The sequence below is a fragment of the Oncorhynchus gorbuscha genome, unplaced genomic scaffold (genome assembly GCF_021184085.1).
Source record: "Oncorhynchus gorbuscha isolate QuinsamMale2020 ecotype Even-year unplaced genomic scaffold, OgorEven_v1.0 Un_scaffold_6:::fragment_8:::debris, whole genome shotgun sequence".
Taxonomy (NCBI): Eukaryota; Metazoa; Chordata; class Actinopteri; order Salmoniformes; family Salmonidae; genus Oncorhynchus; species Oncorhynchus gorbuscha.
In genome coordinates, this window is record NW_025745437.1 from 203,809 (window position 1) to 229,446 (window position 25,638).

Genomic DNA, 25,638 nt, shown 5'->3' on the forward strand with positions numbered 1-25,638 from the left:
AGGTTATATAGATTCTATAGGTTGTATATATTCTATAGGTTATATAGATTCCATAGGTTATATAGACTCCATAGGTTGTATATATTCTATAGGTTATATAGATTCTATAGGTTATATATATTCCATAGGTTGTATAGATTCTATTGGATGTATAGATTCCATAGGTTATATAGATTCCATAGGTTATATAGATTCTATAGGTTATATATATTCCATAGGTTGTATAGATTCTATTGGATGTATAGATTCCATAGCCTAGTGGTTAGAGCGTTGGACTAGTAACCGGAAGGTTGCAAGTTCAAACCCCCGAGCTGACAAGGTACAAATCTGTCGTTCTGCCCCTGAACAGGCAGTTAACCCACTGTTCCTAGGCCGTCATTGAAAATAAGAATTTGTTCTTAACTGACTTGCCTACTTAAATAAAGGTTAAATAAAAATAAATATAGACTCCATAGGTTGTATATATTCTATAGTTAGTATTTATTCTATAGGTTGTATAAATTCTATCGGATGTATAGATTCTATAGGTTATATAAATTAAATTGGTATAGTAATTTCCATAGGTTATATAGATTCTATAGGTTATATAGATTCTATAGGTTGTATAGATTTTATAGATTTTATAGGTTATATAGATTCTATAGGTTATATAGATTCTATAGGTTGTATAGATTTTATAGGTTATATAGATTCTATAGGTTATATAGATTCTATAGGTTATATAGATTCTATAGGTTGTATAGATTCTATAGGTTGTATAGATTCTATAGGTTGTATAGATTTTATAGGTTATATAGATTCTATAGGTTATATAGATTCTATAGGTTGTATAGATTCTATAGGTTGTATAGATTCTATAGGTTATATAGATTCTATAGGTTGTATAGATTCTATAGGTTATATAGATTCTATAGGTTGTATAGATTCTATAGGTTGTATAGATTCTATAGGTTGTATAGATTCTATAGGTTATATAGATTCCATAGGTTATATAGATTCTATAGGTTATATAGGTTATATAGATTCCATAGGTTATATAGATTCCATAGGTTATATAGATTCTATAGGTTATATAGATTCTATAGGTTATATAGATTCTATAGATTGTATAGATTCTATAGGTTGTATAGATTCTATAGGTTGTATAGATTCTATAGGTTATATAGATTCTATAGGTTGTATAGATTCTATAGGTTGTATAGATTCTATAGGTTGTATAGATTCTATAGGTTGTATAGATTCTATAGGTTATATAGATTCTATAGGTTGTATAGATTCTATAGGTTGTATAGATTCTATAGGTTCTATAGATTCTATAGGTTCTATAGATTCTATAGGTTATATAGATTCCATAGGTTGTTCACCACCAGAACTTAGTCCTAATAGAAACATAAGTAACAGGTATAAATTAGAAATGTATAAAAACAACAAAATGAAATCCAGAGTTCTGCAGTAGTAGACAGCCGTTACAAGTAGTAGTGTAGTTTCAAGGTGAGGTTTGGTGTGAGAGCTGAGCTAGAATCACAGGATATGTGTATTTATTTAACCTTTATATAACTAGGCAAGTCAGTTAAGAACAAATTCTTATTTACAATGACATCCTACCCCGGCCAAACTTGGGCCAATTGTGCGCTGCCCTATGGGATCCCAACCACGGCCGGATGTGATACAGCCTGGATTCGAACCAGGGACTGTAGTGACGCCTCTTGCACTGAGATGCAGTGTCTTAGACCACTGCGCCACTCGGGAGTGTCTTTCAGTACAGTGTAGACATTGGCCCAGTCTTCCTGGATGGGACTCACCAGCCAGAGTGTTTTGCCATCGGGGACCTGGACAGTCAGGAAGATCTCGTTGTCCGTCACGTCCAGAATGATCTGGTTCTCGGAGATCAGAACGCTACGGCAACCATAACCATGGGGACAGAAAGAGGCGTTGGCATGGCCTGGAAGAGGAATGATGATCATTCACAATCACAAAGAGAATACAACTGTCAAAAGATTCAACTGTCAAAAGATTCAACTGCCAAAAGATTCAACTGCCAAAAGATTCAACTGCCAAAAGATTCAACTGTCAAAAGATTCAACTGTAAAAAGATTCAACTGTCAAAAGATTCAACTGTCAAAAGATTCAACTGGTTTTTCAGTCTCCGTACTTGGTTCCTGTGTTTTGCTCATTCGACTCATTCATGAATGTCCTAAAGGTATTCTGCTATTGAGCATTTGTAGGACCTAAAATGAGGCATAGCTTTATCATTGGCTTTTATACATAAATGCTTGACTAGGAATGCCTTGAAGATTGACCAGTAGATCACGATCGACAGATTGGTGTGGGTTAGGGGGCTCACCCTGCCAGATGCGTCCCCCGTTGATGAAGACCTGGACAGGGTAGGTGGGGTGGAGGGGCTGGTGGTAGTGGAGGATGAATACATAGCGACCCAGAGTATGGACACGGCCAGAGTACACTGCTGCATTCTGGAGTACAAGAAGAGACAGAAGATATTTACATGGATCCCTGAAGTCATTATTTGGCAGAAAACGAGAAGTATGTGACTTTCAGAATACGTTATCAATCTGTGGGGACTGACTATGAGGGGAGATCTAGAAAGCTGGGCGATATAAGAAATGAGTTGTTGCTTTTTGATAATAAATTAACACCTAAAGTCTCTCTCTTCAGAAAGAGGTTCCCAAATAAAATGTCCTAGACCAGGTAGCAGAGTAAAATGACGACAAAATAAAATCTATTTGAAGAGGCACCTGGCTGTTATCAAGGCGGAAGTGGTCCACGTTATCCGCCGCGGTGGGAGGACGGGCTCCTGCCGGCTCTAGGGGGGGCTCCTGGACCGATAACCCTTGACCTTCCTTCAACACCAGCGAATCAGACGGGGTCTGGAACCTCGACATGATACAGGACGAACTGGGGAGGGAGAAATAGAGGAGGGAGTGGAAGAAGAAGGGAAAGGGTAGAGGAAGAGGAGAGGAGGGGAGAGGGTAGAGGGAGGAGAGGAGGGGAGGGGGTAGAGGGAGAAGCGGGGAGAGGGTAGGAGGGAGGGAAGAGTGTAGAGGAAGAGGAGAGGAGGGGAGAGGGTGGGAGGGAGGGAAAGGTTAGAGGAAGAAGAGAGGGTAGAGGGAGACGAGGGAGGGGGTAGAGGGAGAAGCGGGGGAGGGGAGAGGGAAGAGTGTAGGGGGAGGGAAGAGTGTAGAGGAAGAGGAGAGGAGGGGAGAGGGTGGGAGGGAGGGAAGAGTGTAGAGGAAGAAGAGAGGGTGGAGGGAGAGGAGGGAGGGGGTAGAGGGAGAAGAGAGGGTAGAGGGAGAGGAGGGAGGGGGTAGAGGGAGAAGAGAGGGTAGAGGGAGAGGAGGGAGGGGGTAGAGGGAGAAGGAGGAGGAGGAAAGGGGAATATAGAAGTGGAGAATGTGAGATAGGTGAGATACAGTGGACCTACAGTAAGTCTAGGTGAGATACAGTGGACCTACAGTAAGTCTAGGTGAGATACAGTGGACCTACAGTAAGTCTAGGTGAGATACAGTGGACCTACATTAAGTCTAGGTGAGATACAGTGGACCTACAGTAAGTCTAGGTGAGATACAGTGGACCTACAGTAAGTCTAGGTGGGATACAGTGGACCTACAGTAAGTCTAGGTGGGATACAGTGGACCTACAGTAAGTCTAGGTGGAATACAGTGGACCTACAGTAAGTCTAGGTGACAGTAAAGGTACATGGTCTGTTTACCTGTCAGGTGAGATACAGTGTATCTACAGTAAGTCTAGGTGAGATACAGTGTATCTACAGTAAGTCAAGGTGAGATACAGTGTATCTACAGTAAGTCTAGGTGAGATACAGTGTATCTACAGTAAGTCTAGGTGAGATACAGTGTATCTACAGTAAGTCTAGGTGAGATACAGTGTATCTACAGTAAGTCTAGGTGAGATACAGTGTATCTACAGTAAGTCTAGGTGAGATACAGTGGACCTACAGTAAGTCTAGGTGGGATACAGTGTATCTACAGTAAGTCTAGGTGAGATACAGTGGACCTACAGTAAGTCTAGGTGAGATACAGTGTATCTACAGTAAGTCTAGGTGAGATACAGTGCATCTACAGTAAGTCTAGGTGAGATACAGTGTATCTACAGTAAGTCTAGGTGAGATAGTGTATCTACAGTAAGTCTAGGTGAGATACAGTGTATCTACAGTAAGTCTAGGTTATAGTAAAGGTACATGGTCTGTTTACCTGTCAGGTGAGATACAGTGGACCTTAGGCGCCAGGTATTCCATAGTGAACTTCTCCCGAGGAACCAGGTACACTTTGTGCTTTAGGAAAGATCAACAAAGGTTCCTTAAAGGCCCAGTGCAGTCAAAAATGTGATTTTCCTGTGTTTTATACATATTTCCACACTATGAGGTTGGAATAATATTGCGAAAATGCCCTTTTAGTATAAGAGCCTGTTTTGGTGGGTTGGAGTTTCGGCCTTCCATGGTGACATCACCATGCGCTAAATTAGTCAATAGACCAATAAGAAAGAAAGTTCCACGCCTCTTTGTCAATGACAGGACATTTTCAGTTTTCCCCTCCCCACACAGACAACTCTGAGAGAGTCCTAGTAAAATTCTTGCTTGACAAATTGCCCTTTGCTAAGAAGCTATTTTTGTTTATTCTTTACCATTTTAATTGAAAACAATTAATTGCTTCCAAGAAACGATTTGATATTGAGATTTAAAAAACAGATGCATAGAACCTTCAACTGACGCAAATCCAAAGGGTGAAAGGTGACAGCCTTGTCTGGTGCCTCTACCAATAAAGATCACCTTTGAAACATGATTTGAAGGTCAAACAATGGCTGCGTCCCAATAATCTCTCCTTCCTCCTGAAGTTTTCAGAGCTGGTCACGGGTGCACCTCGGCCACGCTCAAGGTTCTAAACGACATCATAACCGCCATCGATAAGAGACATTTACTGTGCAGCCGTATTCATCGACCTGGCCAAGGCTTTCGACTCTGTCAATCACAACATTCTTAGTGGCAGACTCGACAGCCTTGGTTTCTCAAATGACTGCCTCGCCTGGTTTACCAACTACTTCTCTGATAGAGTTCAGTGTGTCAAATCGGAGGGCCTGTTGTCTGGACCTCTGACAGTCTCTATGGGTGTGCCACAGGGTTCAATTCTCGGGCCGACTCTCTTTTCTGTATACATCAATGATGTTGCTCTTGCTGCTGGTGATTCTCTGATCCACTTCTACGCAGACAACACCATTCTGTATACTTCTGGCCCTTCCTTGGACACTGTGTTAACTAACCTCCAGACGAGCTTCAGTGCCATACAACTCTCCTTCCGTGGCCTCCAACTGCTCTTAAACGCATGTAAAACTAAATGCATGCTTTTCAATCGATCGCTGCCCGCACCTGCTCGCCCGTCCAGCATCACTACTCTGGACGGCTCTGACTTAGAATACGTGGACAACTACAAATACCTGGGTGTCTGGTTAGACTGTAAACTCTCCTTCCAGACTCACATTAAGCATCTCCAATCCAAAATTAAATCTAGAATCGGCTTCCTATATCGCAACAAAGCATTGCCAAACATACCCTCGTAAAACTGACCATCCTACCGATCCTTGACTTTGGTGATGTCATCTATAAAATAGCCTCCAACACTCTACTCAACAAACTGGATGTAGTCTATCACAGTGCCATCCGTTTTGTCACCAAAGCCCCATACACTACCCACCACTGCGACCTGTAGGCTCTCGTTGGTTGGGCCCTTGCTTCATACTCGTCGCCAAACCCACTGGCTACAGGTTATATACAAGTCTCTGCTAGATAAAGCCCCACCTTATTTCAGCTCACTGGTCACCATAGCAGCACCCACTCATAGCACGCGCTCCAGCAGGTATATCTCACTGGTCATCCCCAAAGCCAATTCCTCCTTTGGTCGTCTTTCCTTCCAGTTTTCTGCTGCCCATGACTGGAACGAATTGCAAAAATCTCTGAAGCTGGAGACTCACATCTCCCTCACCAGCTTTAAGCACCAGCTGTCAGAGCAGTTTACAGATCACTGCACCTGTACTTAGCCTATCTGTAAATAGCCCATCTATCTACCTACCTCATCCCCATACTGGTATTTATTTATTTTGCTCCTTTGCACCCCAGTATCTCTACTTGCACATTCATCTTCTGCACATCTACCATTCCAGTGTTTAATTGCTATATTGTAATTACTTCTCCACCATGGCCTATTTATTTCTTTAACTTACCTAATTTGCACTCACTGTATATAGACTTTTTTTTTTTTTTTTCTACTGTATTATTGACTGTATGTTTTGTTTATTCCATGTGTAACTCTGTGTTGTTGTACGTGTTGAACTGCTTTGCTTTATCTTGGTCCAGGTCGCAATTGCAAATGAGAACTTGTTCTCAACTAGCCTACCTGGTTAAATAAAAAATGTAAAAAATTAAGTGTTCACTACTCACCACTAGTTTAAAAACATTGGTTTGGTGTAGGCATGGGCCTACAATCATTTTTTCAAAGTCATGAAGGTAAGTGAATTAATGCATATTTCAGGAGAAAAGAGAGATGATTTAAAAAACCAAGCACTGCTGACCATCGACTGCTGTGTTTAACCCATGATCAACCCATTTAACCCATGATCAACCCATTTAACCCATGATCAACCCATTTAACCCAACAATCAACCCATTTAACCCATTTAACCCAATGATCAACCCATGATCAACCCATTCAACCCATGATCAACCCATTTAACCCATGATCAACCCATTTAACCCAACAATCAACCCATTTAACCCATGATCAACCCATTTAACCCAACAATCAACCCATTTAACCCATGAGATCAACCCATTTAACCCAACAATCAACCCATTTAACCAATTTAACCCAATGATCAACCCATGATCAACCCATTTAACCCAATGATCAACCCATGATCAACCCTTTTAACCCATGATCAACCCATTTAACCCATGATCAACCCATTTAACCCAATGATCAACCCATGATCAACCCATTTAACCCAATGATCAACCCATTTAACCCATGATCAACCCATTTAACCCATGATCAACCCTTTTAACCCATGATCAACCCATTTAACCCAATGATCAACCCATTTAACCCAATGATCAACCCTTTTAACCCATGATCAACCCATTTAACCCATGATCAACCCTTTTAACCCATGATCAACCCATTTAACCCATGATCAACCCATTTAACCCATTTAACCCATGATCAACCCATTTAACCCAATGATCAACCCATTTAACCCACGATCAACCCATTTAACCCAATGATCAACCCAATGATCAACCCATTTAACCCATGATCAACCCATTTAACCCATGATCAACCCATTTAACCCATGATCAACCCATTTAACCCATGATCAACCCTTTTAACCCATGAGATCAACCCATTTAACCCATCATGTTGATAAAGCGGCAGGTAGCCTAGCGCTAGAGAGCGTTGAGCCAGTAACCCGAAAGGTCGCTGGTTTGAATCCAGAAGCCGACTAGTTGAAAAACCTGTCAATGTGCCCTTGAGCAAGGCACTTAACTCCTGTAAACCAGTCTGCATAAGAATGTCTGCTAAATATACATAACATGTCTATAAACAGTATTACCAGGAGGAAGCTGGCTCTGTCAGCGATCAGTTGGACCTCAGCATCAGTAGGGAGAGTAAAGACAGCCACGCGATTCATCTCATCGATGGTCACCACCCGACACAGGAAACTGCACACACACACACACAGAGAGAGAGAGAGAGAGAGAGAGAGAGAGAGAGAGAGAGAGAGAGAGAGAGAGAGAGAGAGAGAGAGAGAGAGAGAGAGAGAGAGAGAGAGAGAGAGAGAGAGAGAGAGAGAGAGAGAGAGAGAGAGAGAGAGAGAGAGAGAGAGAGAGAGAGAGAGAGAGAGAGAGAGAAAGAAAGAGAGAGAGAGAGAGAGAGAAAGAAAGAGAGACAGAGAGAGAGAGAGAGAGAAGAGAGAGACAGAGAGAGACAGAGAGAGAGACAGAGACCCAGAGAGAGACAGAGAGAGAGAGAGAGAGAGAGAGAGAGAGAGAGAGAGAGAGAGAGACAGAGAGAGAGAGAGAGAGAGAGAGAGATGATCGGTCAGGCAGGCAGGCTACACATTGAGAAGAGATAACATCCATTCATGAAACACCAATGGGAGCCAGCTTCTTTCATTGACAGCAACAGCTGTAAACAAAACACACACACATATATATACACACACACAGACACCTGTATTTGCAGTGCAGCCGTGGTGCTGGTGTGTCCTTAACGGACACAGAGATGGTCTGTGTGCTTCCTCCTCACTGGCCATTTACCACCAGAACATAGTCCCCGGGATCAGGGCTACGCAGCTGGACATTTAGCTGAGAGAGGAGACAGGAGGAGAGACCATTTAACCCAGCTATGCATCTGGACATTTAGCTGAGAGAGGAGAGACATTTAACCCAGCTATGCATCTGGACATTTAGCCCATTTAACCCAGCTATGCATCTGGACATTTAGCTGAGAGAGGAGAGACAGTGTTTAACCCAGCTATGCATCTGGACATTTAGCTGAGAGAGGAGAGACAGTGTGTTAACCCAGCTATGCATCTGGACATTTAGCTGAGAGAGGAGAGACAGTGATTAACCCAGCTATGCATCTGGACATTTAGCTGAGAGAGGAGAGACAGTGTTTAACCAGCTATGCATCTGGACATTTAGCTGAGAGAGGAGAGACAGTGTGTTAACCAGCATGCATCTGGACATTTAGCTGAGAGAGGAACCCAGTGTTTAACCAGCATGCATCTGGACATTTAGCTGAGAGAGGAGAGACAGTGTGTTAACCCAGCTATGCATCTGGACATTTAGCTGAGAGAGGAGAGACAGTGTGTTAACCCAGCTATGCATCTGGACATTTAGCTGAGAGAGGAGAGACAGTGTGTTAAAGCTATGCATCTGGACATTTAGCTGAGAGAGGAGAGACATCTGTTAACCCAGCTATGCATTGGACATTTAGCTGAGAGAGGAGAGAAGTGTGTTAACCCAGCTATGCATCTGGACATTTAGCTGAGAGAGGAAGACAGTGTGTTAACCCAGCTATGCATCTGGACATTTAGCTGAGAGAGGAGAGACAGTGTGTTAACCCAGCTATGCATCTGGACATTTAGCTGAGAGAGGAGAGACAGTGTGTTAACCCAGCTATGCATCTGGACATTTAGCTGAGAGAGGAGAGACAGTGTGTTAACCCAGCTATGCATCTGGACATTTAGCTGAGAGAGGAGAGACATGTTAACCCAGCTATGCATCTGGACATTTAGCTGAGAGAGGAGAGACAGTGTGTTAACCCAGCTATGCATCTGGACATTTAGCTGAGAGAGGAGAGACAAACCCAGCTATGCATCTGGACATTTAGCTGAGAGAGGAGAGACAGTGTGTTAACCCAGCTATGCATCTGGACATTTAGCTGAGAGAGGAGAGACAGTGTGTTAACCCAGCTATGCATCTGGACATTTAGCTGAGAGAGGAGAGACAGTGTGTTAACCCAGCTATGCATCTGGACATTTAGCTGAGAGAGGAGAGACCCAGCTATGCATCTGGACATTTAGCTGAGAGAGGAGAACAGTGTGTTAACCCAGCTATGCATCTGGACATTTAGCTGAGAGAGGAGAGACAGTGTGTTAACCCAGCTATGCATCTGGACATTTAGCTGAGAGAGGAGAGACAGTGTGTTAACCCAGCTATGCATCTGGACATTTAGCTGAGAGAGGAGAGACAGTGTGTTAACCCAGCATCTGCATCTGGACATTTAGCTGAGAGAGGAGAGACAGTGTGTTAACCCAGCTATGCATCTGGACATTTAGCTGAGAGAGGAGAGACAGTGTGTTAACCCAGCTATGCATCTGGACATTTAGCTGAGAGAGGAGAGACAGTGTGTTAACCCAGCTATGCATCTGGACATTTAGCTGAGAGAGGAGAGACAGTGTGTTAACCCAGCTATGCATCTGGACATTTAGCTGAGAGAGGAGAGACAGTGTGTTAACCCAGCTATGCATCTGGACATTTAGCTGAGAGAGGAGAGACAGTGTGTTAACCCAGCTATGCATCTGGACATTTAGCTGAGAGAGGAGAGACAGTGTGTTAACCCAGCTATGCATCTGGACATTTAGCTGAGAGAGGAGAGACAGTGTGTTAACCCAGCTATGCATCTGGACATTTAGCTGAGAGAGGAGAGACAGTGTGTTAACCCAGCTATGCATCTGGACATTTAGCTGAGAGAGGAGAGACAGTGTGTTAACCCAGCTATGCATCTGGACATTTAGCTGAGAGAGGAGAGACAGTGTGTTAACCCAGCTATGCATCTGGACATTTAGCTGAGAGAGGAGAGACAGTGTGTTAACCCAGCTATGCATCTGGACATTTAGCTGAGAGAGGAGAGTGTGTTAACCCAGCTATGCATCTGGACATTTAGCTGAGAGAGGAGAGACAGTGTGTTAACCCAGCTATGCATCTGGACATTTAGCTGAGAGAGAGAGAGACCCAGCTATGCATCTGGACATTTAGCTGTGTTAACCCAGCTATGCATCTGGACATTTAGCTGAGAGAGGAGAGACAGTGTGTTAACCCAGCTATGCATCTGGACATTTAGCTGAGAGAGGAGAGACAGTGTGTTAACCCAGCTATGCATCTGGACATTTAGCTGAGAGAGGAGAGACAGTGTGTTAACCCAGCTATGCATCTGGACATTTAGCTGAGAGAGGAGAGACAGTGTGTTAACCCAGCTATGCATCTGACATTTCTGGCTATGCATCTGGACATTTAGCTGAGAGAGGAGAGACAGTGTGTTAACCCAGCTATGCATCTGGACATTTAGCTGAGAGAGGAGAGACAGTGTGTTAACCCAGCTATGCATCTGGACATTTAGCTGAGAGAGGAGAGACAGTGTGTTAACCCAGCTATGCATCTGGACATTTAGCTGAGAGAGGAGAGACAGTGTGTTAACCCAGCTATGCATCTGGACATTTAGCTGAGAGAGGAGAGACAGTGTGTTAACCCAGCTATGCATCTGGACATTTAGCTGAGAGAGGAGAGACAGTGTGTTAACCCAGCTATGCATCTGGACATTTAGCTGAGAGAGGAGAGACAGTGTGTTAACCCAGCTATGCATCTGGACATTTAGCTGAGAGAGGAGAAACATCTGGACAGTGTGTTAACCCAGCTATGCATCTGGACATTTAGCTGAGAGAGGAGAGACAGTGTGTTAACCCAGCTATGCATCTGGACATTTAGCTGAGAGAGGAGAGACAGTGTGTTAACCCAGCTATGCATCTGGACATTTAGCTGAGAGACAGTGAGACACACACACAGACAGTGTGTTAACCCAGCTATGCATCTGACATTTAGCAGACAGTGTGTTAACCCAGCTATGCATCTGGACATTTAGCTGAGAGAGGAGAGACAGTGTGTTAACCCAGCTATGCATCTGGACATTTAGCTGAGAGAGGAGAGACAGGTGTAACCCAGCTATGCATCTGGACATTTAGCTGAGAGAGGAGAGACAGTGTGTTAACCCAGCTATGCATCTGGACATTTAGCTGAGAGAGGAGAGACAGTGTGTTAACCCAGCTATGCATCTGGACATTTAGCTGAGAGAGGAGAGACAGTGTGTTAACCCAGCTATGCATCTGGACATTTAGCTGAGAGAGGAGAGACAGTGTGTTAACCCAGCTATGCATCTGGACATTTAGCTGGGAGAGGAGAGACAGTGTGTTAACCCAGCTATGCATCTGGACATTTAGCTGAGAGAGGAGAGACCCTATTTCAGTCCATTTGTATAACAGTCATACCATACATCACCATTAAAGTTATAACATACTCATCCACACCATCACACACACACACACACACACTCACCATCACACACACACTCACACTCACCATCACACACACACACACTCACCATCACACACACACTCACCATCACACACACACACCACACACACACACACACACACACACACACACACACACACACACACACTACTCTCCTTCTCTACTCACATTGCTGCCACTGCAGACGGCCATGTCCAGGTGGAAAGGGGTGATCCTCTCCTGGTGACAGGTTCTGGGCAGGTGGTTGTCGAACCGGCAGCTGGCATCGTTACCAGAGATGGAGGGGAACCCATCCAGAGACAGATACTTGTAGAGCAAACAGCTATCAGGGAGAGACACAGAGAGAGACAGGTAGTTATAGATCAGACAGCTATCAGGGAGAGACACAGAGAGAGACAGGTAGTTATAGATCAGACAGCTATCAGGGAGAGACACAGAGAGAGACAGGTAGTTATAGATCAGACAGCTATCAGGGAGAGACACAGAGAGACAGGTAGTTTAGATCAGACAGCTATCAGGGAGAGACACAGAGAGAGACAGGTAGTTATAGATCAGACAGCTATCAGGGAGAGACACAGAGAGACAGGTAGTTTATCAGACAGCTATCAGGGAGAGACACAGAGAGGCAGGTAGTTTATCAGACAGCTAGCTCCCTCACGACGCCAGGACAGCGGAGTCAATCACCACCTTCCGGAGACACCTGAAACCCCACCTCTTTAAGGAATACCTAGGATAGGATAAGTATTCCCTCTCACCCCCCCCTTTAAGATTTAGATGCACTATTGTTAAGTGACTGTTCCACTGGATGTCATAAGGTGAATGCACCAATTTGTAAGTCGCTCTGGATAAGAGCGTCTGCTAAATGACTTAAATGTAATGTAAATGTAAGCTATCAGGGAGAGACACAGAGAGACAGGTAGGTATAGATCAGACAGCTATCAGGGAGAGACACAGAGAGGCAGGTAGTTTATCAGACAGCTATCAGGGAGAGACACAGAGAGACAGGTAGTTATAGATCAGACAGCTATCAGGGAGAGACACAGAGAGGCAAGTTCAATTATATTCTAGTGCTGCAATACAGTATATAACAGAAATACTGAGCCTTTAGAAAACAGATTGTACCAAAATAATATGACTTTCAAGGGGGTTTGTGATTAACATCCAATGCAACAGACAAATAGATGGACAAAGGGGGGGAGGAGGATGAAGGGGAGGAGGTGGAAGAGGATGAAGACGAAGAAGAGGATGAAGAGGAAGAGGAGGAGGTGGAAGAAGTAGAAGAGGAGGTGAAAGAGGATGGAGGTGAAAGAAGAGGGGGAAGAGGAGGAGGGTAGAGGAGGAGGAGGAAGAGGAGGAGGGTAGAGGAGGAGGGGGAAGAGGAGGAGGGGGAAGAGGAGGAGGATAGAGGAGGAGGAGGAGGGTGAAGAAGAGGAGGGTAGAGGAGGAGGTGGAAGAGGAGGAGGGTAGAGGAGGAGGAGGGTAGAGGAGGAGGAGGGTAGAGGAAGAGGAAGGTAGAGGAGGAGAAAGAAGAGGAGAAGGTGGAAGAGGACCTACTTGTGGCTGGTATCCGGTGCAGGCCTGTAGGAGCATGGCTCAGTCACTTTGATCTGGAGAATGGGAGCTTCATAGTAGGCACTGGGCAGGAGCACCAGGTAGTCCTGGTTTTAAAAACAGACTCCACATCAATCACAAGGCATCCATTTAAATCATATACATGATGGCAAATGTCCTGTGTCGCAATGTATTATGCACTGGGCAATAACACCAAGTTGTCCTACAGGGAGGACGATGGACCTTACACAACAACAACAACATGGAGGACGATGGACCTTACACAACAACAACAACAACAACAACATGGAGGACGATGGACCTTACACAACAACAACAACAACAACATGGAGGACGATGGACCTTACACAACAACAACAACAACAACATGGAGGACGATGGACCTTACACAACAACAACATGGAGGACGATGGACCTTACACAACAACAACAACAACAACAACATGGAGGACGATGGACCTTACACAACAACAACATGGAGGACGATGGACATTACACAACAACAACATGGAGGACGATGGACCTTACACAACAACAACAACAACCACAACAACATGGAGGACGATGGACCTTACACAACAACAACATGGAGGACGATGGACATTACACAACAACAACAACAACATGGAGGACGATGGACATTACACAACAACAACAACAACAACATGGAGGACGATGGACCTTACACAACAACAACATGGAGGACGATGGACCTTACACAACAACAACATGGAGGACGATGGACATTACACAACAACAACAACATGGAGGACGATGGACATTACACAACAACAACATGGAGGACGCTGGACCTTACACAACAACAACATGGAGGACGATGGACCTTACACAACAACAACATGGAGGACGATGGACATTACACAACAACAACAACAACAACATGGAGGACGATGGACCTTACACAACAACAACAACAACAACATGGAGGACGATGGACATTACACAACAACAACAACAACATGGAGGACGATGGACATTACACAACAACAACAACAACAACATGGAGGACGATGGACATTACACAACAACAACATGGAGGACGATGGACATTACACAACAACAACATGGAGGACGCTGGACCTTACACAACAACAACATGGAGGACGATGGACCTTACACAACAACAACATGGAGGACGATGGACATTACACAACAACAACAACAACAACATGGAGGACGATGGACATTACACAACAACAACATGGAGGACGATGGACCTTACACAACAACAACAACAACAACATGGAGGACGATGGACATTACACAACAACAACAACAACAACATGGAGGACGATGGACATTACACAACAACAACAACAACAACATGGAGGACGATGGACATTACACAACAACAACATGGAGGACGATGGACATTACACAACAACAACAACAACAACATGGAGGACGATGGACATTACACAACAACAACATGGAGGACGATGGACCTTACACAACAACAACATGGAGGACGATGGACATTACACAACAACAACAACAACAACATGGAGGACGATGGACATTACACAACAACAACATGGAGGACGATGGACCTTACACAACAACAACAACAACAACATGGAGGACGATGGACATTACACAACAACAACAACAACAACATGGAGGACGATGGACATTACACAACAACAACAACAACAACAACATGGAGGACGATGGACATTACACAACAACAACATGGAGGACGATGGACATTACACAACAACAACAACAACAACATGGAGGACGATGGACATTACACAACAACAACATGGAGGACGATGGACCTTACACAACAACAACAACAACAACATGGAGGACGATGGACATTACACAACAACAACATGGAGGACGATGGACCTTACACAACAACAACAACAACAACATGGAGGACGATGGACATTACACAACAACAACATGGAGGACGATGGACATTACACAACAACAACAACAACATGGAGGACAATGGACATTACACAACAACAACATGGAGGACGATGGACCTTACACAACAACAACAACAACAACATGGAGGACGATGGACATTACACAACAACAACATGGAGGACAATGGACATTACACAACAACAACATGGAGGACGATGGACCTTACACAACAACAACATGGAGGACGATGGACCTTACACAACAACAACAACAACAACATGGAGGACGATGGACCTTACACAACAACAACAACAACAACATGGAGGACGATGGACATTACAACAACAACAACATGGAGGACGATGGACATTACACAACAACAACATGGAGGACGATGGACATTACACAACAACAACATGGAGGACGATGGACATTACACAACAACAACATGGAGGACGATGGACCTTACACAACAACAACAACAACAACATGGAGGACGATGGACATTACACAACAACAACAACAACCACAACAACATGGAGGACGATGGACATTACACAACAACAACATGGAGGACGATGGACATTACACAACAACAACATGGAGGACGATGGACCTTACACAACAACAACAACAACAACATGGAGGACGATGGACATTACACAACAACAACAACAACCACAACAACATGGAGGACGATGGACATTACACAACAACAACATGGAGGACGATGGACCTTACACAACAACAACATGGAGGACGATGGACATTACACAACAACAACAACAACAACATGGAGGACGATGGACATTACACAACAACAACAACAACAACAACAACAACATGGAGGACGATGGACCTTACACAACAACAACATGGAGGACGATGGACATTACACAACAACAACATGGAGGACGATGGACATTACACAACAACAACAACAACAACATGGAGGACGATGGACCTTACACAACAACAACATGGAGGACGATGGACATTACACAACAACAACATGGAGGACGATGGACCTTACACAACAACAACATGGAGGACGATGGACCTTACACAACAACAACAACAACAACAACATGGAGGACGATGGACCTTACACAACAACAACAACAACAACATGGAGGACGATGGACCTTACACAACAACAACAACAACAACATGGAGGACGATGGACATTACACAACAACAACATGGAGGACGATGGACATTACACAACAACAACAACATGGAGGACAATGGACCTTACACAACAACAACAACAACATGGAGGACGATGGACATTACACAACAACAACAACATGGAGGACGATGGACCTTACACAACAACAACATGGAGGACGATGGACCTTACACAACAACAACAACAACAACATGGAGGACGATGGACCTTACACAACAACAACAACAACAACATGGAGGACGATGGACCTTACACAACAACAACAACAACAACATGGAGGACGATGGACATTACACAACAACAACATGGAGGACGATGGACATTACACAACAACAACAACATGGAGGACGATGGACCTTACACAACAACAACAACAACAACATGGAGGACGATGGACATTACACAACAACAACATGGAGGACGATGGACATTACACAACAACAACAACATGGAGGACGATGGACCTTACACAACAACAACAACAACAACATGGAGGACGATGGACATTACACAACAACAACATGGAGGACGATGGACATTACACAACAACAACATGGAGGACGATGGACATTACACAACAACAACAACAACAACATGGAGGTGTAACCATATCTAATATATAGGCTAAATGTATAGGCTTCCCACCAGCAGTATGCCCTCAGCTTCGATGATTACCGTCCAGGTACCAGGGTTAAGGACGAATGGTTCTACAAAGTTATTCTGGGGCACATTGACGAAGGTAGGTTCTGAGCTGGGGGCAAACACAATCTGTTTGGACTGTTCTGAGCCTGGGAGAGGGAGAGAGGGGGAGAGAGAGAGAGAGAGAGAGAGAGAGAGAGAGAGAGAGAAGGGGAGGGAGAGGGAGAGAAGGAGATGGGGAGAGAGAGAGGGAGAGAGATAGATAGAGAGAGAGAGGGAGAGAGATAGATAGAGGGAGAGAGAGAGAGAGAGAGAGAGAGAGAGGGAGAGAGAAGGGAGAGAGAGAGAGAGGGAGAGAGAAGGAGAGAGAGAGGAGAGTGAGAGAGTTGAGAACAAGAGGAAGTGAGAGAGAGAGAGATGAGAAGAGAGAGTTAGAGATGCAGAAATGAATTGAGAGAGAGAGAGAGAGAGAGAGGAGAGAGAGAGAGAGAGATAGATAGAGAGAGAGAGAGATAGAGAGAGAGAGAGGGAGAGAGAGAAGGGGAGGAGAGAGAGAGAGAGAGAGAGAGAGAGGAGAGAGAGAGAGAGGGAGAGAGAGGGGAGGGGAGAGAGAGAGAGAGAGAGAGAGAGAAGGGGAGGGAGAGAGAGAGAAGGGAGAGGAGAGGGAGAGAGAAGGGGAGGAGAGAGAGAGAGAGAGGAGAGAGAAGGGGAGGGGAGAGAGAGAGAAGGGGAGAGAGAGAGAGAAGGGAGGGAGAGAGAGAGAAGGGGAGGGAGAGAGAGAGAGGGAGAGAGAAGGGGAGGGAGAGAGAGAGAAGGGGAGGGAGAGAGAGAGAGAGAGAGAGAGAGAGAGAGAGAGAGAGAGAGAGAGAGAGAGAGAGAGAGAGAGAGAGAGAGAGAGAGAGAGTTGAGAACAAGAGGAAGTGAGAGAGAGAGAGATGAGAACGAGAGGGAGTGAGTTAGAGATGCAGAAATGAATTGAATTCAATTAAATTCCAATCAAATAACAGTATAATGTAGAGTGGTTCAAAAGTGAATAGTGAATACATGGTGTTGTGAAAGGGAACATCTTTACTTGCCAAGAGAGGATAATATACATTTTAGACTGAAAACTACAATTTAGGTCCACAATGCACAACTAGTTTCAAAAAGCATACAGAAAGAGTGCAATCATATTCCAGTAATTCATCTCTACAAACAATTAGATGCTGTAATCAGGTCTGGTCATTTCTGATCAGCTGGTCTGTGAAACGTACCTTTCCGGCTCTTCTGATAGGCTGTTATTTTGCCATTGGAGACAGCAGCCTCAGAGTTTACATATCTGAGGATGAACCTCGTGAGGTAGACATCCACCTCACTCACGTGCACCGACAGTTTGACCGCGCTCTGAGGGACGAAGAGGGGGAGGAGGATGATGAAGAGGATGAGGAGGTAGAAGAGGATTAGGAGGTGGAAGACGAGGGAGGAGCAAGAAGAGGAGGGTAGGTGGAAGAAGTGGAGGAGGTGGCAATGGAGGTGGAGGAAGAGTGTAGAGGAGGAAGAGGAGGAGAGGGGTAGAAGAGGAGGATGAAGAGGAGAGGGTAGAGGAAGGGGAAGAGGTGTAAAGAAAATTATACGGTCTGCGTTAAAGACCCTGTGGTAGGATGAGAGTTTAGAGGACTCGGGGGGGGGGGGCGGTTCAGGGTTTCCAGTGCCTAAGAAACCGTTGACCAATGACAGGAAGTGCAACAACCGCCAATTCTAGACCACGCCTCTGCATGCCACTACCAGCTAATCACCAGCTGCCTCACACTCACACCCAGGTCACACTCACACCCAGGTCACACTCACACCCAGCCTCTCTATCCATGGGGAGAAGAGAGCGAGGGAAGAAGTTAAAGAAGAGCAGGGAGGAGAGGAGAAGAAAGGAGGGACTGGGAGAAGAAGGGTTAGGGCAGCATCACAAATGACCTATTCCCTATATAGTGCACTAAATAGGGAATAGGGTGCCATTTTGGGTTGAAGCCTAGGATACCACTGAGTCCGACACTTACAGTTGCCACACGTGGAGTTATTCCCATCTTCCAGGATACACACCCTGCCCATCATGTCCAGGCCACCGCGGTTCACATAGTGCAAGACTATTTGAAACAGGTCCGGAGAGCTAACCGAGACTTGAACCACCACCTTAGACTGGCGGGAGGGCATGGAGAGAAATGGAGAGGTAGGGGGGGAAGGGAGGAAGGAGGGGGGATGGAGAGGAGGGGAGAGGAGGAAGGGAAGAGGGAGTGGAGCAAGGATGGAGGAGGAGAAGGGATGGAGAGAGGAGGGAGGGGAGAGGGAGTGGAGGAAGGATGGAGGAGGTGAAGGGATGGAGAGGAGGAGAGAGGGAAGGGAGATGAGGGTGGAGGGAGGGGGAGAAGGGATAAGAGGAGGGGAGAGGAGGGAGGAGAGATGGAGAGGAGGAAGGAGGAGGAGAAGGGATGGAGAGAGGAGGGAGGGGAGAGGGAGAGGAGGAAGGAAGGAGGGGGAGAAGGGATGGAGAGGAGGAGAGAGGGAAGGGAGATGAGGGTGGAAGGGGAGATGAGGAAGGAGGGAGGGGGAGGGAGGGAGGGGGAGAAGGGATAAGAGGAGGGGACAGGAGAGAGGGGAGATGGAGAGGAGGATGGAGGAGGCGAAGGGATGGAGAGGAGGGAGAGGAGGGAAAGGGAGGATGGAGGAGGAGGGATGGAGAGGGGAGATGAGGGGATGAGGGAGGAAGGTGAGGAAGGAAGGTGGGTACAGGAGAGAGGGAAGGGAGATGAGGAAGGAAAGGGAGATGAGGAAGGAAGGTGGGTAAAGGAGAGAGGGAAGGGAGATGAGGAAGGAAGGTGGTACAGGAGAGAGGGAAGGGAGATGAGGGAGGAAAGGGAGATGAGGAAGATGGGTACAGGAGAGAGGGAAGGGAGATGAGGAAGAAAAGGGAGATGAGGAAGGAAGGTGGGTACAGGAGAGAGGGAAGGGAGATGAGGAAGGAAAGGGAGATGAGGAAGGAAGGTGGGTACAGGAGAGAGGGCAGGGAGATGAGGAAGGAAAGGGAGATGAGGAAGGTGGGTACAGGAGAGAGGGAAGGGAGATGAGGGTGGGAAGGGAGATGAGGAAGGAAGGTGGGTACAGGAGAGAGGGAAGGGAGATGAGGAAGGAAAGGGAGATGAGGAAGGAAGGTGGGTACAGGAGAGAGGGAAGGGAGATGAGGAAGGAAAGGGAGATGAGGAAGGAAGGTGGGTACAGGAGAGAGGGAAGGGAGATGAGGAAGGAAGGTGGTACAGGAGAGAGGGAAGGGAGATGAGGAAGGAAGGTGGGTACAGGAGAGAGGGAAGGGAGATGAGGAAGGAAAGGGAGATGAGGGAGGAAGGTGGGTACAGGAGAGAGGGAAGGGAGATGAGGAAGGAAAGGGAGATGAGGAAGGAAGGTGGGTACAGGAGAGAGGGAAGGGAGATGAGGAAGGAAGGTGGTACAGGAGAGAGGGAAGGGAAATGAGGGAGGAAAGGGAGATGAGGAAGGTGGGTACAGGAGAGAGGGAAGGGAGATGAGGAAGGAAAGGGAGATGAGGAAGGTGGGTACAGGAGAGAGGGAAGGGAGATGAGGGAGGAAAGGGAGATGAGGAAGGTGGGTACAGGAGAGAGGGAAGGGAGATGAGGAAGGAAGGTGGTACAGGAGAGAGGGAAGGGAGATGGGGGAGGAAAGGGAGATGAGGAAGGTGGGTTCAGGAGAGAGGGAAGGGAGATGAGGAAGGAAAGGGGATGAGGAAGGAAGGTGGGTACAGGAGAGAGGGAAGGGAGATGAGGAAGGAAAGGGAGATGAGGAAGGAAGGTGGGTACAGAAGAGAGGGAAGGGAGATGAGGAAGGAAAGGGAGATGAGGGAGGAAAGGGAGATGAGGAAGGTGGGTACAGGAGAGAGGGAAGGGAGATGAGGGTGGGAAGGGAGATGAGGAAGGAAGGTGGGTACAGGAGAGAGGGAAGGGAGATGAGGAAGGAAAGGGAGATGAGGGAGGAAGGTGGGTACAGGAGAGAGGGAAGGGAGGTGAGGAAGGAAAGGGAGATGAGGAAGGAAGGTGGGTACAGGAGAGAGGGAAGGCAGATGAGGAAGGAAAGGGAGATGAGGGAGGAAGGTGGGTACAGGAGAGAGGGAAGGGAGATGAGGAAGGAAAGGGAGATGAGGAAGGAAGGTGGGTACAGGAGAGAGGGAAGGGAGATGAGGAAGGAAAGGGAGATGAGGAAGGAAGGTGGGTACAGGAGAGAGGGATCGAACAGGGACAAAGCAGGGAGGGAAGGCCACTCCTTAATTCCAATAACACCACCACCACTGCAGCCAAAGCCAACCAGTCCAGCACCATAGAGATGGGAAGAGGGCGAACATCCTATCTTTGCCATTGACCACTTTATGTGACAGCACGGGCAGCGCTGTTGAGGGCTCTCCATTTTAAAGTAGATAATTTCTTCTCGCTTCTTTTCTACTGCCATCTGCAGTGCTAGAATGTTTTATCAGAAATGTAATTTACTGGCTAACGCTGTGTACACAAATGGACGGAATATATTTTATCCTACGTCCTTTACTCGCAGTCTTGCCCCGCTACTGGTTGGATAAGTGTAGTGTTTATAAGAAGGAGGGCAGCCGGCCTCTCGTCAGAGATCACATTTATTTTGGGGAGATATTTGGGAAATATTCCAGTTTCATTCAAGACAGAATAAACATGTTGTTTCAGGTGATAATAAAACATGTTTTGTTTAGTTACATTTGTCTCAATTTGTTTCTGTCACGTTCTGACCTTTATTTCTGTTTTCTTTGTCATTATTTAGTATGGTCAGGGCGTGAGTTGGGGTGGGCAGTCTATGTTTGTTTTTCTATGATTTTGGTGATTTCTATGTTTCGGCCAAGTATGGTTCTCAATCAGAGGCAGGTGTCATTAGATGTCTCTGATTGAGAATCATACTTAGGTAGCCTGGGTTGCACTGTTTGTTTGTGGGTGATTGTCTATGTTAGTTGCTTGTGTTCAGCACAGGTCTCATTATAGCGACATATATATTATATATATATTATTACATATATTATTCGTTTATTGTTTTGTATAGTTTTGTATTCAGTGTTCAGTGCTTTCTTTTATGTAAAAAAATAAACGTTATTATTTAAAATTAAATTAATTAAATTATTTAAAAACACCACGCTGCGCTTTGGTTTGCTTCTTACGACGATCATGACAGTTTCTCGAAGTTTATTGCAAAAGTCAAGCTAGCTTACGCAGAGCAGTTAATGTTTGCAAGCTAGCTTACGCAGAGCAGTTAATGTTTGCAAGCTAGCTTACGCAGAGCAGTTAATGTTTGCAAGCTAGCTTACGCAGAGCAGTTAATGTTTGCAAGCTAGCTTACGCAGAGCAGTTAATGTTTGCAAGCTAGCTTACGCAGAGCAGTTAATGTTTGCAAGCTAGCTTACGCAGAGCAGTTAATGTTTGCAAGCTAGCTTACGCAGAGCAGTTAATGTTTGCAAGCTAGCTTACGCAGAGCAGTTAATGTTTGCAAGCTAGCTTACGCAGAGCAGTTAATGTTTGCAAGCTAGCTTACGCAGAGCAGTTAATGTTTGCAAGCTAGCTTACGCAGAGCAGTTAATGTTTGCAAGCTAGCTTACGCAGAGCAGTTAATGTTTGCAAGCTAGCTTACGCAGAGCAGTTAATGTTTGCAAGCTAGCTTACGCAGAGCAGTTAATGTTTGCAAGCTAGCGAAAAGCTAGGCTAGGTGGAAGATACTGAAGCAACACCTAATAATTATCATCATAAACAAACGTCATTACCATCACAAACTTTTCCGAATTCAAACGGGAGGCAACAGTCATATAATATTGACCTCCAATGTTATAATATTCAACATTCCTATTAAAATAGTACTAATTCATAGTACCTCATTCTGTGGTTAGGTAACTTCCTGTTATATTGACAGAGTCTGGCCGGACTGTGGTTAGGTAACTTCCTGTTATATTGACAGAGTCTGACCGGACTGTGGTTAGGTAACTTCCTGTTCTATTGACAGAGTCTGGCAGGAGGTAACTTCCTGTTCTATTGACAGTCTGGCAGGACTGTGGTTAGGTAACTTCCTGTTCTGTTCTATTGACAGTCTGGCAGGACTGTGGTTGACTGTTCTATTGAGTCTGGCAGGACTGTGGTTAGGTAACTTCCTGTTCTATTGACAGTCTGGCAGGACTGTGGTTAGGTAACTTCCTGTTATATTGACAGAGTCTGGCAGGACTGTGGTTAGGTAACTTCCTGTTCTATTGACAGAGTCTGGCAGGACTGTGGTTAGGTAACTTCCTGTTCTATTGACAGAGTCTGGCAGGACTGTGGTTAGGTAACTTCCTGTTCTATTGACAGAGTCTGGCAGGACTGTGGTTAGGTAACTTCCTGTTATATTGACAGACTCTGGCCGGACTGTGGTTAGGTAACTTCCTGTTCTATTGACAGTCTGGCAGGACTGTGGTTAGGTAACTTCCTGTTCTATTGACAGACTCTGGCCGGACTGTGGTTAGGTAACTTCCTGTTCTATTGACAGTCTGGCAGGACTCTGGTTGGGTAACTTCCTGTTCTATTGACAGTCTGCCAGGACTCTGGTTAGGTAACTTCCTAATTCTTTTGACGGACTGAATATGACGCAGAGTTTGAAAAATTCCTACAAAATGCCACTCCGTTGCGAATGGTCCCCATTGAAATGAATGACATCTGGCGTAACTCAACAGACTGCAAAGTTAGGATGGATGTGTAGGGGTCGTAATTCCTTCTGCTGACCTGGATGTAATTCTGTGATACTTCCTTAATCCATAGGAAGTCCCGCCCAGTTGGCTACTTTAAAAATGGTGAAATCCCTCAATGGTGCTGCCCATTTTAAAACAGGACCAAGTGTGCCCTCTATCCATCTCTATGCCGAGCACACCCGCCACCCACGCCACTCACCCACGCCACTCACCCACCTACACCACTCACCCACCCACTCAATAAAACACACTAGTAGACCCTCAATACAAACACGCTAGTAGACCCTCAATACAAACACGCTAGTAGACCCTCAATACAAACAAGACCCTCAATACAAACACGCTAGTAGACCCTCAATACAAACACGCTAGTAGACCCTCAATACAAACACTAGTAGACCCTCAATACAAACACGCTATAGACCCTCAATACAAACACGCTAGTAGACCCTCAATACAAACACGCTAGTAGACCCTCAATACAAACACGCTAGTAGACCCTCAATACAAACACGCTAGTAGACCCTCAATACAAACACGCTAGTAGACCCTCAATACAAACACGCTAGTAGACCCTCAATACAAACACGCTAGTAGACCCTCAATACAAACACGCTAGTAGACCCTCAATACAAACACACTAGTAGACCCTCAATACAAACACACTAGTAGACCCTCAATACAAACACACTAGTAGACCCTCAATACAAACACGCTAGTAGACCCTCAATACAAACACGCTAGTAGACCCTCAATACAAACACGCTAGTAGACCCTCAATACAAAACACGCTAGTAGACCCTCAATACAAACACGCTAGTAGACCCTCAATACAAACACGCTAGTAGACCCTCAATACAAACACGCTAGCTTCAGCCATCATAAACTCAATACAAACACGCTAGCTTCAGCCATCATAAACTCAATACAAACACGCTAGCTTCAGCCATCATAAACTCAATACAAACACGCTAGCTTCAGCCATCATAAACTCAATACAAACACGCTAGCTTCAGCCATCATAAACTCAATACAAACACGCTAGCTTCAGCCATCATTCACTCAAGCATAAAGCAAGCTGGGATACTATAGATAAACCACAGACCTATTGGATCTTCTTCACAGAGGAGAATAAGTTATGGTTTGCACATGCAGGGGTAGAATGACTTCTCGACCAACAATGATAATACATCTTGTATAGACATTTCATTATCTTAGACTTCAATATAACACGGATCCACTAAGATAATACCAAGGATTTATATAGTAAGGACTAAGATAATACCAAGGATTTATATAGTAAGGACTAAGATAATACCAAGGATTTATATAGTAAGGACTAAGATAATACCAAGGATTTATATAGTAAGGACTAAGATAATACCAAGGATTTATAGTAAGGACTAAGATAATAGTAAGGACTAAGATAATACCAAGGATTTATATAGTAAGGACTAAGATAATACCAAGGATTTATATAGTAAGGACTAAGATAATACCAAGGATTTATATAGTAAGGACTAAGGATTTATATAGTAAGGACTAAGATAATACCAAGGATGTATATAGTAAGGACTAAGATAATACCAAGGATTTATATAGTAAGGACTAAGATAATACCAAGGATTTATATAGTAAGGACTAAGATAATACCAAGGATTTATATAGTAAGGACTAAGATAATAC

The 25,638-nt window shown here is 45.0% G+C and overlaps 1 protein-coding gene across 1 annotated transcript in view; it reads right to left on the reverse strand.

Moving 5' to 3' along the window:
• Positions 1 to 25,638, reverse strand: part of LOC124019008 (laminin subunit alpha-5-like) — a 189,856-nt gene that overhangs the window by 100,327 nt on the left and 63,891 nt on the right. Inside the window, 11 exon segments of the mRNA XM_046334352.1 lie at positions 1,803 to 1,942; positions 2,345 to 2,471; positions 2,754 to 2,913; positions 4,227 to 4,306; positions 7,636 to 7,744; positions 8,256 to 8,290; positions 8,342 to 8,389; positions 12,065 to 12,218; positions 13,451 to 13,554; positions 17,208 to 17,350; positions 19,232 to 19,370. Coding sequence (XP_046190308.1) covers positions 1,803 to 1,942; positions 2,345 to 2,471; positions 2,754 to 2,913; positions 4,227 to 4,306; positions 7,636 to 7,744; positions 8,256 to 8,290; positions 8,342 to 8,389; positions 12,065 to 12,218; positions 13,451 to 13,554; positions 17,208 to 17,350; positions 19,232 to 19,370 — 1,239 coding nt within the window.